The sequence below is a fragment of the Hemicordylus capensis genome, chromosome 9, assembly GCF_027244095.1.
Source record: "Hemicordylus capensis ecotype Gifberg chromosome 9, rHemCap1.1.pri, whole genome shotgun sequence".
Lineage (NCBI taxonomy): Eukaryota > Metazoa > Chordata > Lepidosauria > Squamata > Cordylidae > Hemicordylus > Hemicordylus capensis.
In genome coordinates, this window is record NC_069665.1 from 6,546,670 (window position 1) to 6,561,623 (window position 14,954).

At 47.7% G+C, this 14,954-nt stretch overlaps 1 protein-coding gene and 1 pseudogene across 1 annotated transcript; both read left to right on the forward strand.

The window, feature by feature from the left end:
* The first annotated feature begins 1,256 nt into the window (after positions 1-1,256).
* LOC128334465 (F-box/LRR-repeat protein 8-like) lies at positions 1,257-6,895 on the forward strand. The gene is made up of 3 exons (XM_053271331.1): positions 1,257-1,443; positions 3,708-3,897; positions 5,673-6,895. Exons 1-3 carry the CDS (start codon positions 1,257-1,259, stop codon positions 6,607-6,609), a joined length of 1,314 nt encoding a protein of 437 aa, XP_053127306.1. The 3' UTR covers positions 6,610-6,895.
* Positions 6,896-8,601: 1,706 nt separating this feature from the next.
* Positions 8,602-13,998, forward strand: LOC128334439 (F-box/LRR-repeat protein 8-like; annotated as a pseudogene).
* Positions 13,999-14,954: the final 956 nt, after the last annotated feature.

Genomic DNA, 14,954 nt, shown 5'->3' on the forward strand with positions numbered 1-14,954 from the left:
GTGGGGGGGCTCCAGGGGGTGTGGAGGCCCTGGACTTCTGCTTGGAAGTCCAGCGGTAAGAGCACCTCTGAGTGCCTAGAGGAGGGCACTTCTGGGCAACTCTGGGGTCTAGTGAGTAAGAAACACCCAGGGCTCCACGCAGGACTGGAGTTTGATCACGCTCTCCTTACACGGATGATACCTCAGATCCTAAAGTCAAATGTTGCTGTACCCACTCTGCAACTTACATCCTTTCTGCATCTGGTGAACCAGGTTTGGTTTGTTACTGACAGTTACAGCAGAATTTTGGAGAGGTTGATCCTGCACACCACCCTATCCAATGACCTCAACTCCTCACTCATAGACTGGGAAAGAGATGTGTGTATTTGAAAGAGATTCCTTGTTCCTGTGTGGCTAGCCAAGTGGTGGTAGATGCTTTCTTCTTAAATTGTACAGGTCTGAAAAGATATATGATAAAAAGAACTAGGGAATGCCACCTTTGACAACCAACAACAATCCAGTAACTTGCATTAAATTAAGGGCACCTTTGCACTTACTATCTCAAACCGAAGCAGGGCAGGAATAATGTCCAGCCAGGCTCCAAGCGTCGACCAGCTCAAGTTGTGGAACATCCTTAGGAAAATGGGTGTCCCAGAACATCTCATTGTTCTCATGAAAATCTATACATGGGACAGGAAGCCACAGGCCAGACCAGAGATTCTCCATGTTGGGTCTCCAGATGTTATTGGACTTCATATCCCATAATCCCCAGCCTCAGTGGCCTTTGGTTGGGAATTATGGGAGTTGAAGTTCAATAACATCTGGGGGGACCCAACGCTGAGAACTCCTGGTCCAGATGGAACATGGTGAAACTTCACAACAGCCCTGCAGGGTTTATTCTAAGCCTCCCCGCCCCACCAACTAGAAGCCGGACTCTGGTACAGCCCCATCCTCCCCAGTCTGTGAGCTTTTCCTCCCAAACTTTTTCTCATTGAAAAAGAAAAACATAATCGATGGGGGGAAACATCAGAAAGGGGCAGAGAGGGAAAAGGGAAGGGAGGAACGGAAGATCCGAGAAGGAAGGGAAAAGAGGGTTCCCTTCCCTGCAAAGAAGGATGATGCCATCTTCTTCCCCAAACTATAGCTGAGGGCTGCTGCTGGACACTTTCCCTCATCTGTATCTACAGCTCTGTTCCTTGTTAACCCCCCACCGCGCCCCGCTTCTCACTCCGATTGCGTCCAGCGTTTCCCTCATCTTCCCCAGGTGGGAGCCAGGGATGAAGGAGTTAACTCCGCCAGGTGAGCAGCTACCGAGCCCGCGCCTGCGTAGTGAAGGCTGGGCGCCCAATGGCGGGCAGGTGCGCCCAACAGCGGCCACGTGGAGTCCTGCTGCCCGCAGAAGAGGCGTCGGCTGGTCCGGACAGCTGCTTTTTCTCGCTGTTCTGTGTGGGACGCTGGCTGGAGGTAAAGGAAGAAGCCACTTCCTTGCGGGGCGGAGGCTGGCTTCCTTCCTCATCCCGTGCTTGCTTCCCTCGAGGATCTCTGGTCCAGACAGAGGCTGGTTTCAAAACTGGGGTATGTGTGTGTTTGGTTTGTGTTGGGACCTCTCAAGTCCTTGCACGACTCCATCGATTTTCTTTCCCCCCCAGTTTCTTGCTGGTGTAGGGGCAATTTGTAGAAATAAGTGCCAGCCTCTACAGATCAAACCGTGGCACTGTAGAGGCTGCCTCTGCAGAGGTTGTTGGATTACATCTCCCATCATCCCTAGCCACAATGGTCTTGGCAGGGAGGGAGTGATGGGAGGTGTAGCCCAGCCACATCAGCTGACCCCAGGTCGGAAACCCCTAGCTGCTAGCTCCAAAGCTGGTAACTTTGCTCCCAGTAGGATTAGGCGGGTCTTGGGCTAGTGAGTATGAATTGTCCCCTTTGTTCAATGGGGCCTGTCTTGGCTTGCATTTGGATGGGTGGCTACATGTGTGTGCTATGAGAGAGATTTCTCCTAGGGATTGGGACCATGGCTCTGTGCAGGGCATAGCAAAGTTGGATTGGGTCCTGGGATAAAAAGGGAAGATGATGCTCCCTTTCACCATGTTCTTCAGTGGTGTAAAGGGCAGAGGTGCACCTTGGTAACTTTGGAGCCTGGACCTAAAAGCCTTTGGATGGATGGAGAAAGAAAGAGAGAGAGAGAGAGAGAGAGAGAGAGAGAGAGAGAGAGAGAGAGAGAGAGAGAGAGAGAGAGAGAGAGAGAGTTAAGCATCATCCCCCTACATGCAGGCACAACTGTGGCACACACAGTATTTTTAATATGTGCATTCTGGAGGGCACAAATAGCATCTGAACTCATAATAATGTAAGAATATAAAACAGGTGTATTTATGCCAATCAGCATGAGCAGACACATTTAAACACACAACTTAACATATTCCCACCCCACATATTTCTTTCCCCACTCCCTCACCCCTCTGTCTCTAAGGAGCATTTGGGGCCCCCCAGGGTGTGTGGAGGCCCTGGACTTATGCCTGGAAGTCCATGGGTAAGAGCACCTCTGGTAAGGGGAGCCCAAAGAGTAATCTGTCACCTGGATAGATTTGTCCCCCATTGTTCAATTGCCGCAATGCCCCTGGTTTAGTGAAAGAACCTTGTGTGCAGAAGATGGAGAGCCTGGCCGCATCTCCAGGTATTGCTGGGAGAGACTCCTGCCTGAAACCATTCAGTGTAGCCCGTCAGTATAGACAATCCTGAGTGAGAGATGTAAGAATTAGATCTTGGGGTTGGCACTGAATGGAAGACCTTGGATTCCTGACTTTTGTGTGTAACTATTTAAAGAACGCCACCTAGTTGTGCAGTGGGGAAGCAACCTGCCTAGAGAGCAGGAGGCTGTTGGTTCAAATCCCCGCTGGTGTGTTTCCCAGAATATGGGAAACTCCTGTATCGGGCAGCAGTGATATAGGAAGGTGCTGAAAGGCATCATCTCATACTGCAGGAGAAGGCAATGGTAAACCTCTCATGTATTCTATCAAGAAAACCACATTGGCTCTGTGGTTGCCAGGAGTCGACACTTACTCGATGGCACAATCTTTCCTTCCCTATCTAAAGAACTTGCACTCAGAACTGTGAATTCCGCATGATTTTCTGACTTAAACATGGCCTTCAGTCCAGAGGCATTTGCATTTTTGAAACTTGGGGAGGGTTCAGAATGTCTTCCAATCTTCATTTCATCCTCTGTTAGAACTGGCAGGGGTTCCACCACATGAAGGAAATCCCATTTGTGATTCCTGTTATTTCAAGATTTGACAAGGAGCTTTCGGTATGGAATGCTGATGGATACTTATAGAAATCTTTTTCCTGAACTTTGCTTGGAGGCTCTTGAATCATTTCCATGATCATTTGGGAGTTTGGAAAGACCTCCTTGAGATAGCTACACCCCTCTTGTATTCAAGTGGAAACGGTGGTGTTGGGATCAAATTCATCCTGTAGCAAATTCACAATTTAGCACACCACAGTTTTTCAGGGTCCTTGCCTTCTACTGAACAGAATCCCATCCACCAGACCACATTGTCTTGTGGCCGTTAAAAGCAAATTTGTCATGTTTTCACCTCAGAAACATTTGTGTGCATTGTTCTTTGCAACTGTATCAACATAATATTATCCTGGGTTTGGTCCATATTTCAGATGATGTTTCCTTCGTGGGCCAACTTGTTTTTCAGTAAGTTTTAATCCACCTTTAGAATCTACAGCCAGCTGCTCCAAAGAGATGTCCACACTTGTCCTGGACTTCTGGAACTGTGTCCCTGAAGAAATCCTGGCCCATGTGTTTTCCTACTTGCCTTTTGAAGACAGACACACCGCCTTCTCTGTCTGCCAAAGCTGGGTCAAGGCAGTTTCTGTCCCTTCTGTCTGGAGCTTTACCGAGATCCGGTAAGAAGGGGTGGTCTCTGCAGTGGTTGGTTTCAGAGTCAAATGGGGGCTTGGAAATCCTTGTAAGAGTGCACGAGGGGTGGTCAGTCTGTACCATCTGGGGGACAAATTTTCATTGCGATGTTTGACAAGGGCTTCACCCCTAAAGATAGAAAATAGGTGACTGCATTGCAAGGCTTTCAGTGTGTTCCTGCTGTGCTTGGATTTGTAGGCCTGATTCATGGACAAAGAGGTGTCTTGCTGGGGTGGTTACGTGGCTGTGTTGAGATTTACAGATGAGGAATCCTGGCTGAGGAATAGTGACTTACCTGAGCACACCCAAAGGTTAAAAATGAGCAAGGCAAAGCAGGAATTAATTACCAGCTGAGCCTCATTAACTTGATTCTATAGCTAGGGGTGCTTGACCCAAACTTGGATCTCCCAGAAGAGAGAACTTATTACAGAGACAAAGCATCCTTTGGTTGTAGTGTTGTGGTCCCCCTTTTCCTAAAGGGAGTATTCCCTGAGAATTCAGGGTGGCTATTTCTAGTCTAGACCAGGGAGTTTCCAACCTTCTCCCAACCAGACATTGCAGGATTACAACTCCCATCACCACCAGCCATAACGGCCTTTGATCGTGATGATGGGAGTTGTGGTCCAACAACATTTGGGGACTCAGCTTGGAACTTCTGCAGTGGCATCACCAGAAACAGTTTGAAGGGGACACAGAAGGGACCAAGTAGGTTTTTGGGTGGGTGAGCTCAGCTGTGCCCCACACAGGGGCATAGTTATATTTAGGCAAAAGGGTTCAAAGAACACGGGCCCCCAGCTCCTGAGGGCCCTCCAGATCCATACCTCCCTATTTTCTTCATTATCTACCTCACACTGGGGGGCCACCAGAGAGAGGGATGAACACGGACCCCCTCTCCCCTAGCTATGCCCCTAACTACAGGGGGGGCAGGGGGGGGCACGTGCCCCGGGCGCCATCTTTTCTGGTCACGTGGGGGGCGCCGCCATGACAAAAAAAATTGTTTTAATTTTTTTTAATTTTTTTGTTAATACAAATGTTTCCTGCTCAGTGCAGCAGCGCTGCAGCAGTCAAGGGAGAGTGTTGGTGCCCCCTCCCCCATGAACGGTTCCTTCCACGCCGCCCGTGCCGCCCCCATTGCTTTGCTGGCGCCTGGCGGCCAGTCAGTGGCCTGGCTTGGCGGCGGCGGGCGCTTGTGAGGAAAAACCTAAGTATAATGTAGTATGTGGGGGGTGGGGGGCGCGCCATTTCAGTGCTTGCCCCGGGCGCCGTTTTCCCTAGTTACGCCTCTGCCCTGGCCCCACATCTTAGATTTCTCAAACAGAAATTGGGTTACTTCTCTGAGGGCTCACTGGCCCACTCTCGATGCCCCTCTAGAGTCACCCTCGAACCTCTGGTCTAGCTGGAAATAGTAAGATGCACAATCCGGAAATCACATCAATTGCAGCCCTTCTGTTCATGTCATGGAACGTTAGAGTTGGGAGGTATGCTTGAGGTCTTCTAGTCTGATCTCTGTTCCGTGCGGGTGTCTCTTTGAGGCTTTCAGTATTTGGGGGCAGGAAGGAGGTATCTCCATGAGAGGACACCTTATCACAATCTGGATGGGGTTGCACATACACTGGGGTTGCAGGATGGTTCCTAATTCTAGATTGAATGCAATGCAAATAATTATTAAAGACAGCATTCCTGGGCAGATACTAAAGCTTTCCCTTGCTGTAGTAATTCCAGCACTGATGCTGGCATGACTTCTTTCCCAATCTCTTTTCAGTTGCAACACAGAAGGTATGGATAATGGGTGCATGTTGGAGAGACTGCACCAGTACCTGTGCCATATCAAACACCTGAAGATCATACTTGATCAGTGCCAGGAGCGATTTCGGAGGCAGGTCACTCAGATTTTAGACAAACTGACTCAGAAGAGCTACACGCTGCAGGCACTGTGCATTGTCTACTGTGGAGAGAGCCCTTATGCCTATTCTGGCCCGGACATCCTGTATTCCTTCAGACTCTTCCTGCGCAGGGGCAACCTTGATCTCCAGTATATTGACTTTCGACAAACATCTTTTATGCTGGACAGTGAGACAGTCCAACTGACTGCAACCAGCAGCCCAAATCTGCACACTTTGTTTATCAACAATTATGCCTGTAGAGTAACGGTCCTCAAGCCAGAGACCATCATTGAGGTTCTGAGAACTTGTCCTAAATTATCTTCATTGGGTGTTCATCAAGCCACCCTCTCTGAGGATGTCCTTCAAGAATTGTTGAAGCCAAGCCGAGGACCCTTCTTGTTCTTGGACATCTTCTGTGATGGCCTGGACCATGACATCCCTGAAGAGCTTTGGTCTGCTCTGACTGAGAAACACCCACAGCTCCGTGTCGGGTTGGAATTGAGCTTCCTGGTCACTCCTTGGCAAATACCTCCAATTTTAAAGCCAAATATTCCCGTAGCTGCTATGCAATTTAACACCTTTATATACATGGCGAGACAGATTCGGTTTGTCACTGCAAACTACAGCAGGACTTTGGAGAAGCTGGTCCTTGACACCAACCCATCCAATGCTCTCAGTCTCGCTCTCATAGAGATGGCAAGGACATGTGTGCATTTGAAAGAAATTCACTGTTCCTGTACAGTTAGCCAAGGGGTGAGAGATGCTTTCCTCTCAAATTGCCCAGCTCTGATCAGATACACTTTGTCAACGCACTAATCACTGCTGGCAGTGCAAACCGTACAGAGGTGAAGTCTTGCTTCTGAAACCTCTGCTCCAGAGCAGAGAGATGGACATATCCAAAAAGTAACTGTGGCAGAAGGTGGAGCAGTGTTAGACGCTAAACTTATAATCTGACATGGAGCCCAAGATGCTTAATTGAGTTTGACGGGACAGTACACAAGTCTCTTTCCTCTGGAGACTGGTGTTAAAAATATTTTATGAAGCTATGCATTTTAATATTTTTAATGATTTGAAATAAAGGTTTGCATGTAAAACTTTACAATTCTGCATAATATTCTTCTTGGTGTCAAAAGCTTATGCCAAATAGTCTGTTTGCAACAGGTGTTATCATGTGTGGCAAGACCAAGGTGTTGGAAAGGTGGGGGGAAGCTACTGTGAAGTTAGCTGTTCAAGATGTCTCATTATGCAAATTCTTTGCTTTCTGAGTTCTTGCCATCACCCATCCAAATGCAAACTAAGTTGAAGCCTGCTTAGCAAAGGGGACAATTGCCATTTTCTTCTACCAGAAGGCCAGCTCTCCAAAAGTGCTATCATCCATGACCTGTCAATTATCACTCCCTCCTTTGTTTTATTTGCTTGTTCATTCATTCATGGTCCAATCTGAAGCACACTTGTGCAGGGGTTCACAATGGTGGGGTCCCCAGGTGGTGTTCTACTACAACTCTCATCAATCCCAGTTTCATTAGCCAACCATTGCAGCAGGAAGTGATGGGGGTTGTAGTTCCACATCTGGGGGCCCAAAGCTGGGAGCCCTACCCTGCAGGGGTGGTGGTGGAAGAACAAAGTGTTTTAAAATGTGCTAATTATATTCTGGTGAAACCTTTTTCTTCTGCCTCTCCTTTATCCTCTTTGGGAACTGCAATGCTTGACTAACAAGCAGAAGGTTGCCAGTTCGAATCCCCGCTGGTACTATATTGGGCAGCAGCGATTAGAGGAAGATACTGAAATGCATCATCTCATTCTGCACGGGAGGAGCCAATGGTAAACCCCTCCTGTATTCTGTCAAAGAAAACCACAGGGCTCTGTGGTCGCCAGGAGTCGACACCGACTCAACGGCACACTTTATTATTATTATTATTATTACATTTATATCCCGCTCTTCCGCCAAGGAGCCCAGAGCGGTGTACTACATACTTGAGTTTCTCTTTCACAGCAACCCTGTGAAGTAGGTTAGGCTGAGAGAGAAGTGACTGGCCCAGAGTCACCCAGCTAGTTTCACTTTACCTTTAGAGTTCCGGGAGTCCTCAGGAATCAGCGTCAATCTTAAACGTAACCCTGGAGATTTTAATGCCTTGAGATGGTGGGAAAGGTTGAACAAAAATACTGGAGGCAGAACTGGGGGCGGGATCTCCAGGAACAGTTAGACCTGGCAGCTTGTGAGGGGGTGCCCCTCTTCCTTCCGACTTTGCTGTGATTTCAGGCAAACTTGTCATTTTTGGACCGGAACTGTGCTGGGAGAGGTGCCAGTTGAGCTGGCCTGGATTTGACCTCCTAGAGCCCGTTGGAATGCTGTGCCTTTAGAAAGAGCCTCTGAGCGTGAGCAGAGTGTTCTTGAAAATAGCTCAATCCTGGCTCTTCCCCTTGAGATCAGAAGTCGAGGAGGAGAGAAAAGCCTTGCCTTTAAAATCCCAGCGCTCTGGTGGGAGGAGTGGAGAGACCAGCTGGCCACCCTAAACACCCCCACACCCCACCCGTGTTGGGATGGACGCCTTTTTAAAAAGGGCAATTTACAAGGCAGTTTACCATGTCCGCGCAAAAGCCACCCAACCTCTTTGCCTTCTCACCTTATCCACCCCGGGTGTGCCCTCTCTTTCCGCAGGTCCGAGGCGGGGGTGAATGGGTTAACTCCCCCAGGCGAACAGCTCCCCAGGACACGCCTGCGCAGTCCGACCGCAGCGCCCAATGGCAGGCACGTGCGCCCCGCGGCCGCGCGGAGTTCTGCTGCAGGCAGAAAAGGCGCCGGCTGGTCAAGGTCGGTCACGGGCTGCTGTTTTCCCTGCACTGCAAAGAGCCCGCTGGAGGTAAAGGAAGAAACTTTCTTGCTGAGTGAGGCGTGGGGGGTTTGTTGCTCTCTCTAGAGTCTCTGGCCCCTCGTCCAGACAAAGGCTGCTTTCAGAACTTAGGGGTTCCAGGTGTGAGCTCTCAAGCACCTGCGCCCCACTTTCCTCGTTGTTTCTAGTGCGGGCTGGGTGGGCTTTTACTTGGTTCTGTATCGATTAATCTGCAGGAGTCTGTGAAGGAAGGGCCAGCTGCTACCCATCAAACCTTGGGTCTCCAGATGTTATTGTACTACATAACCCATCATCCCCAGCCACAATGACTTTGGCAGGGTTGGAAGGGAGGTGTAGACCAACGACAAGGTGTAACTCCGATTTTCAAAAAGGGATCCAGGGGCGATCTGGGGAATTACAGGCCGGTTAGCTTAATGTCTGTTCCAGGCAAATTGATGGAAAGCATCCTCAAGGATAACATTGTTAAGCGTGGGGAAGCAACCTGCCTAGAGAGCAGGAGGCTGTTGGTTCGAATCCCTGCTGGCGTGTTTCCGAGAATATGGGGAACTCCTATATTAGGCAGCAGTGATATAGGAAGGTGCTGAAGGGCATCAGCTCATACTCTGTGGGAGGAAGCAATGGTCAACCCCTCCTGTATTCTACCCAAGACTACCCCAGGGCTCTTTGGGCACCAGGACACCGACTCAACAGCACACTTTACTTTTCTACATAGAGGAACAGGCCCTACTGGGGGAGAACCAGCATGACTTCTACAAAGGTAAATCTTGCCTCGTGAACCTTTTTGGAGGTCTTTGAGAGTGTCAACAGGTGTGTGGATAAAGGTGATCTGGTTGACTTAGTACACCTGGACTTCCAAAAAGCTTTCGGCAAAGTTCCTCATCAAAGACTCTTGAAAAAACTTAGCAGTCATGGGATGAGGGAACAATTACATGTGTGGATTGGTAACTGGTTGAAGGACAAGAAACAGAGGGTGGGTATAAATTGAGAGTTTTCACAATGGAGGGAAGTAAGAAGTGGGGTCCCCCAGGGATCTGTACTGGGATTGATGCTTTTAAATCTAATAATAAATGATCTACAAGTTCAGGTAAGCAGTAAGGTGGCTAAGTTTGCAGATGACACCAAATGATTTAAGACAGTGAAATCCCAAACAGATTATGAGGAGCTCCAAAAGGATCTCTCCAAACTGGGTGAGTCGGCGACAAAGTGACAAATGCAGTTCAGTGTTGGCAAGTGTAAAGTGATACACATTGGGATGAAAAACCCCAGCTTCAAGTATATGCTGATGGGATCTGAGCTGTCAGTGACTGACCAGGAGAGGGATCTTGAGGTCAGGTGGACAGCTCACTGAAAGCGTTGACTCAATGTGCGGCAGCTGTGAAAAAGGTTATTTCTATGCTAGGGATCATTAAGAAGGGGATTGAAAATAAAACTGCTAATATTATAATACCCTTATGCAAAACTATGGTGCGTCCACACCTGGAGTACTGTGTATAATTCTGGTCACCACATCTGAAAAAGGACATTGTAGAACTGGAAAAGGTGCAGAAGAGGGCAACCAAGATGGAGCACCTTCCTTACGAGGCAAGGCTACAACACCTGGGGCTTTTTAGTTTAGGAAAAAAGACAACTGTGGGGAGACATGATAGGGGTCTATAAAATCATGCATGGTGTGGTCTTTCTCCCCCAGTAGCAGTCCTGAGGATGAAGATTCATTGCACACCTTCATTTCTTCTGTTCATTTTGACTGTCACTGGACAGTGCCAACTGCCAACTGCCATGTGCCAACTACACCCCACCCCCACCTGCAAGTCAGTGGAGTACTCACTTTAATTTTTAGGAATATTGAAATGTTTAGATTCTTTGGTGTGCAATAACTTTTCCTCATAATGAATCCCTATGAGGATTCATTATACGCTTTCATTTCTTCTGTTCCTTTCTGCTATTACTGGACAGTGCCAACTGTCAATTGCCATGTGTCAGCTACCCCCCCCCACACACACACACTGGGGTACTCAGATTATTTTAAAGGTATTTTTTGAAGTGCTTAGATTATTTTATGTCTCCATTACACACCTTCATTTCTTCTGTTCATTTTGACCCCACTGCTTTGCAGGTAGGGGTGGGGAATCAGTGGTGTCCCATGTTCCAACTACCCCACAAGCCACTTACTCAGTTTATATTTGTCTTTTAACAAAAGGTGGTATATAAATGAATGAATGAATCAATCAATATTTTAGGAATTTTTGAGGTGTTTAAACTCTTTGGTATATAATGAATCCTCATAGGGATTCATTATGAGGAAAGGTTACTAGACACCAAAGAGTCTAAACACTTGAAAAAAAACCTAGAACATAAACTGAGTAGTACCCCACTGACTTGCGGGTGGGGGTGGGGTGTAGTTGGCACACATGGCAGTTACAGTTGGCACTGTCATGGGAGGAGAGCTGGCCTTGTGGTAGCCAGCATGACTTGTCCCCTAAGCTAAGTAGGGTCCACCCTGGTTGCATATTAATGGGAGACTAGAAGTGTGAGCACTGGAAGAGATTCCCCTTCGGGGATGGAGCCACTCTTGGGAAGAGCAGAAGGTTCCAAGTTCCCTCCCTGGTGGCCATCTCCAAGATAGGGCTGAGAGAGATTCCTGACTGCAACCTTGGAGAAGCTGCTGCCAGTCTGTGAAGACAATGCTGAGCTAGATAGGCCAATGGTCGGACTCAGTATATGGCTGCTTCCTATGTTATTCCACTGTCCAAAAGAAAGTCAGAATGAATAGAAGAAATGAAGGTGTGTAATGAATCCTCATCGGGATTCATTGAGGGAAAGTTATTATACACCAAAGAATCCAAACACTTGAAAAATAGTGACCACACATTTTGCTCCATAAGTCCACTTCTACAAGGACTAGAGCTTAGCTTAAAAAAATCAAAATTAAAATTAAAGCTGGGAATCTGGGAAAATTAATAGGAGGGATCTGGATCTCAAATCAATCTGAATTGAATCAGGCATGATTCAATTTGGATCAGAATCTAGCCAATGGACCACAGGGGTTATTTGCTTTGTCTCCAAATCACCTCAATCAGCTAGATTCGGGTACAGATCGATTTGTAGCTGAATCAATTTGCACATACTTACTTAGAGTAGTATCAACAGAATTTCAGTTGCATCCCTCTTTAGAATAGTATCAACAGGATTTGGTCTGTATTTCAGGCAACGTTTCCTTTGTGGGCAAACTTGTTTTTCAGTGAGGATTAATCCACGTTTGGAACCTTCAGCCTGCTGCTCCAAAGAGATGTCCACACTTGTCCTGGACTTCTGGAACTATGTCCCTGAAGAAATCCTGGCCCACATATTTTCCTTCTTGTCTTTGGAAGACAGACACACGGCCTTCTCCATCTGCCAGTGCTGGGCTGCAGCAGCTTCTGTCCATTCTGCTTGGAAGTTTACTGAGATTGAGTAAGAAGAGGCGGTCTGTTGCAGTTGTTTGCCAATGTACTTAATTTCATGGGTAGAATAATTATCTGAAATATTCTCTTCAGTTGTAATTAATGCATTGGTATGTGGCAGGTTCCGATGGTTCTAACATTTGGGGACTCAGCTGGGAACCCCTGGAGTAGAAAAGCTTGAGGGGGGCACAGAAGGAGCAGAGTACATTTCTGGGTGGGCGAGCTGTGTCCCACATCTTAGGTTTCTCAAACAGAAATGGGGCTACTTCTCTTGCCTCCCCTCTGGAGCCACCCTTGAACCACTGATCAGAGTAAGAGGCAGGATCCCAGAAAGACATCTCTTGCAGCCCTTCTGTTCATTTCATGGAATGTTGGCACTGGGAGGGACCTTGGAGGTCTTCTAGACTGACCTCTGTTCGGGGCGGGAAGTGTCCATGTGAGGCTTTCAGTATTTTAAGTCAGGAAGGAAGGATCTCCGTAAGGATGACTCCTCTTCACAATCTGGATGGGGTTGCCTAACCACTGGGTTTGCAGGATGATGGCTTATTTTAGAATGGATACCAATAATGAGCAATTACAGCTTTTCCAGAAGACATACTAAAGCTTTCACTTGCAGCAGCTGCAGCACTGATGCCGATATGACTTCTCTCCCCCCCCCTTCGCCCCCCACATCTTCCTTCAGTTGCAACACAGAGGAGATGAATAAGAAATGCTTGCTGCAGCGCCTACAGCAGTTCCTGAGCCATATTGAACACCTGAAGATTGTGCTTGATCTGTCCGGGGAAGTCAGCCAGAGGCATGCCATTCAGATTTTATACATGCTGACTTGGCAGAGACACAAGGTGCGGGCTCTGAGTATTGAATGCTGTGGAGAGACCCCTTACACCTGTTCTGGCCCAGACATTCTGTATACCTTCCGGCTCTGCCTGCTCAGGGGCAGGCTTGATCTTCAGTATATAGATTTCTGATGCACACCTTTCCCTCTGAATAATCAGCTGGTCCAACTGATTGCAACCAGCAGCCCGAATCTGCACACCTTGCTAATCAACAACGCTGCCTCTGGAATAAATCGCCTTGAGCCAGAGACCATTGCAGAGGTTCTGCAGACTTGTCCAAAATTGTCTGTGTTGGGGGTCCAGCATGCTACCCTCTCTGAGGAAGTATTTCAAGAACTGTTAAAGCCAAGCAGAGGCCCCTTACACTTCTTGGACATCTACTGTGAGGACTTGAGGTGGTACATCCCAGAAGAGCTTTGGTCTGCTCTGACTGAGAAGCACCCACAGCTCCGTGTCGGGTTGGAGTTTGGTCTCACAGTTCCTAGATGGATCGTGCCTCTGATTTTAATGCCAGATATTCCCATTGCTGCTCTGCAGTTTAACATCTTTACAAACATGGTCAGACCTATTCAGTTGGTTTCTGACAACTACAGTAGGACATTGGAGAGGCTGGTCCTTGACACCAACCCATCTAACGAGCTCAATGCCTCGCTCATACAGCTGGCCAAGAAATGTGTGCATTTGAAAGAGATCCACTGTTACTGTGCGGTTAGCCAAGGAGTGATAGACGCTTTCCTCTCAAATTGCCCAGGTCTGATCAGATACACTTTGTCAATATCCTAATCACTGCTGGCAATGCAAACCATATAGAGACGAAATAAACCAATTTCTGCTGTTCTAGAGCATAGATAAGGACACATTTAAAAAAAAAACTGGGACAGAAGGATGAAAAGTTAGATCTAAACTTGTAATGTGACATGGAGCCAAAGACTCCTACCTGAAATTTACAGGACAACACTAGGGTCTCTTTCCTCTGGAGACCGGTGGCTATACTATCTTATGAAGCTATGCATTTTAATATTTTTAAGGATTTATGTTTATAATTTACAATAAAGGTTTGCATGTAAAAGTTTACAATTCTGCTTACTGATCATCTTGGTGTGAACTGAAAAGCTTATGCAGAATAGATGTGCTGCAATAGGTGGTCTCATGTGTGGTAACTCCAAGACTGTGGAAGGGAGAAGTAGGGTCTGGTATAGAAGGAATCTTCCCTGAAGTTGGCTTTCAAGGATTGCTGGTCAATATAGATTAAATCTTGCAACCAAAATGGAGCTTCTGACTGTCTGCCCTAAATTATCTACCTTTGGGGTCTTTTGGGGAACATAGGAAGCTGCCATATACTGAGTCAGACCATTGGTCCATCTAGCTCAGTACTGTCTTCACAGACTGGCAGCAGCTTCTCCAAGGTGGCAGGCAGGAATCTCTCCCAGCCCCATCTTGGAGATGCCAAAGTGTGGGAACTTGGAACCTTCTGCTCTTCCCAAGAGTGGCTGCATCCCCTGAGGGGAATATCTTACTGTACTCACATGTGAGCGTTGTAAGATATTCCTCTCAGGGGCTGGAGCCGCTCTGGTTCCCTAGCTGGCATCTCGAAGCGCTGCAGATTTTTTTGGAGGGATGGTATGTTAGAACGATGTGTTTAGAAAGCGGCTTCACCATCCACCCAGGAATCCTTCCTCCAGGAATCTGCATCCATTACGCTTGACGGCAGCCCTGCAGATGTTAATGGCTTGTCTGATAAAGTGGGAAATGTTGGGCCAAAATTTGGGGGGGGGGTCCTTCTCCAGGAATAGCTCCGGTCAGAACTGGTCACCCAAGTGGGTTGCTTTGATTTTGGGTCAGCTTGTCGTTTCTGGACAGAAACTATGCAGAAGAGATGCAAGTTGAGCTGCTGGATTTGACCACCTATATCGCCCGGTGGAAAGTTGTCCCTTTAGAAAGGACAGAAACAGCAGTGCCTCTGAGCGTGAGCAAAGTGCCTGTCCTTGAAAACAGCGTAATCCTAGCCAGTGATGCAGTTGCGAATTCCGAAG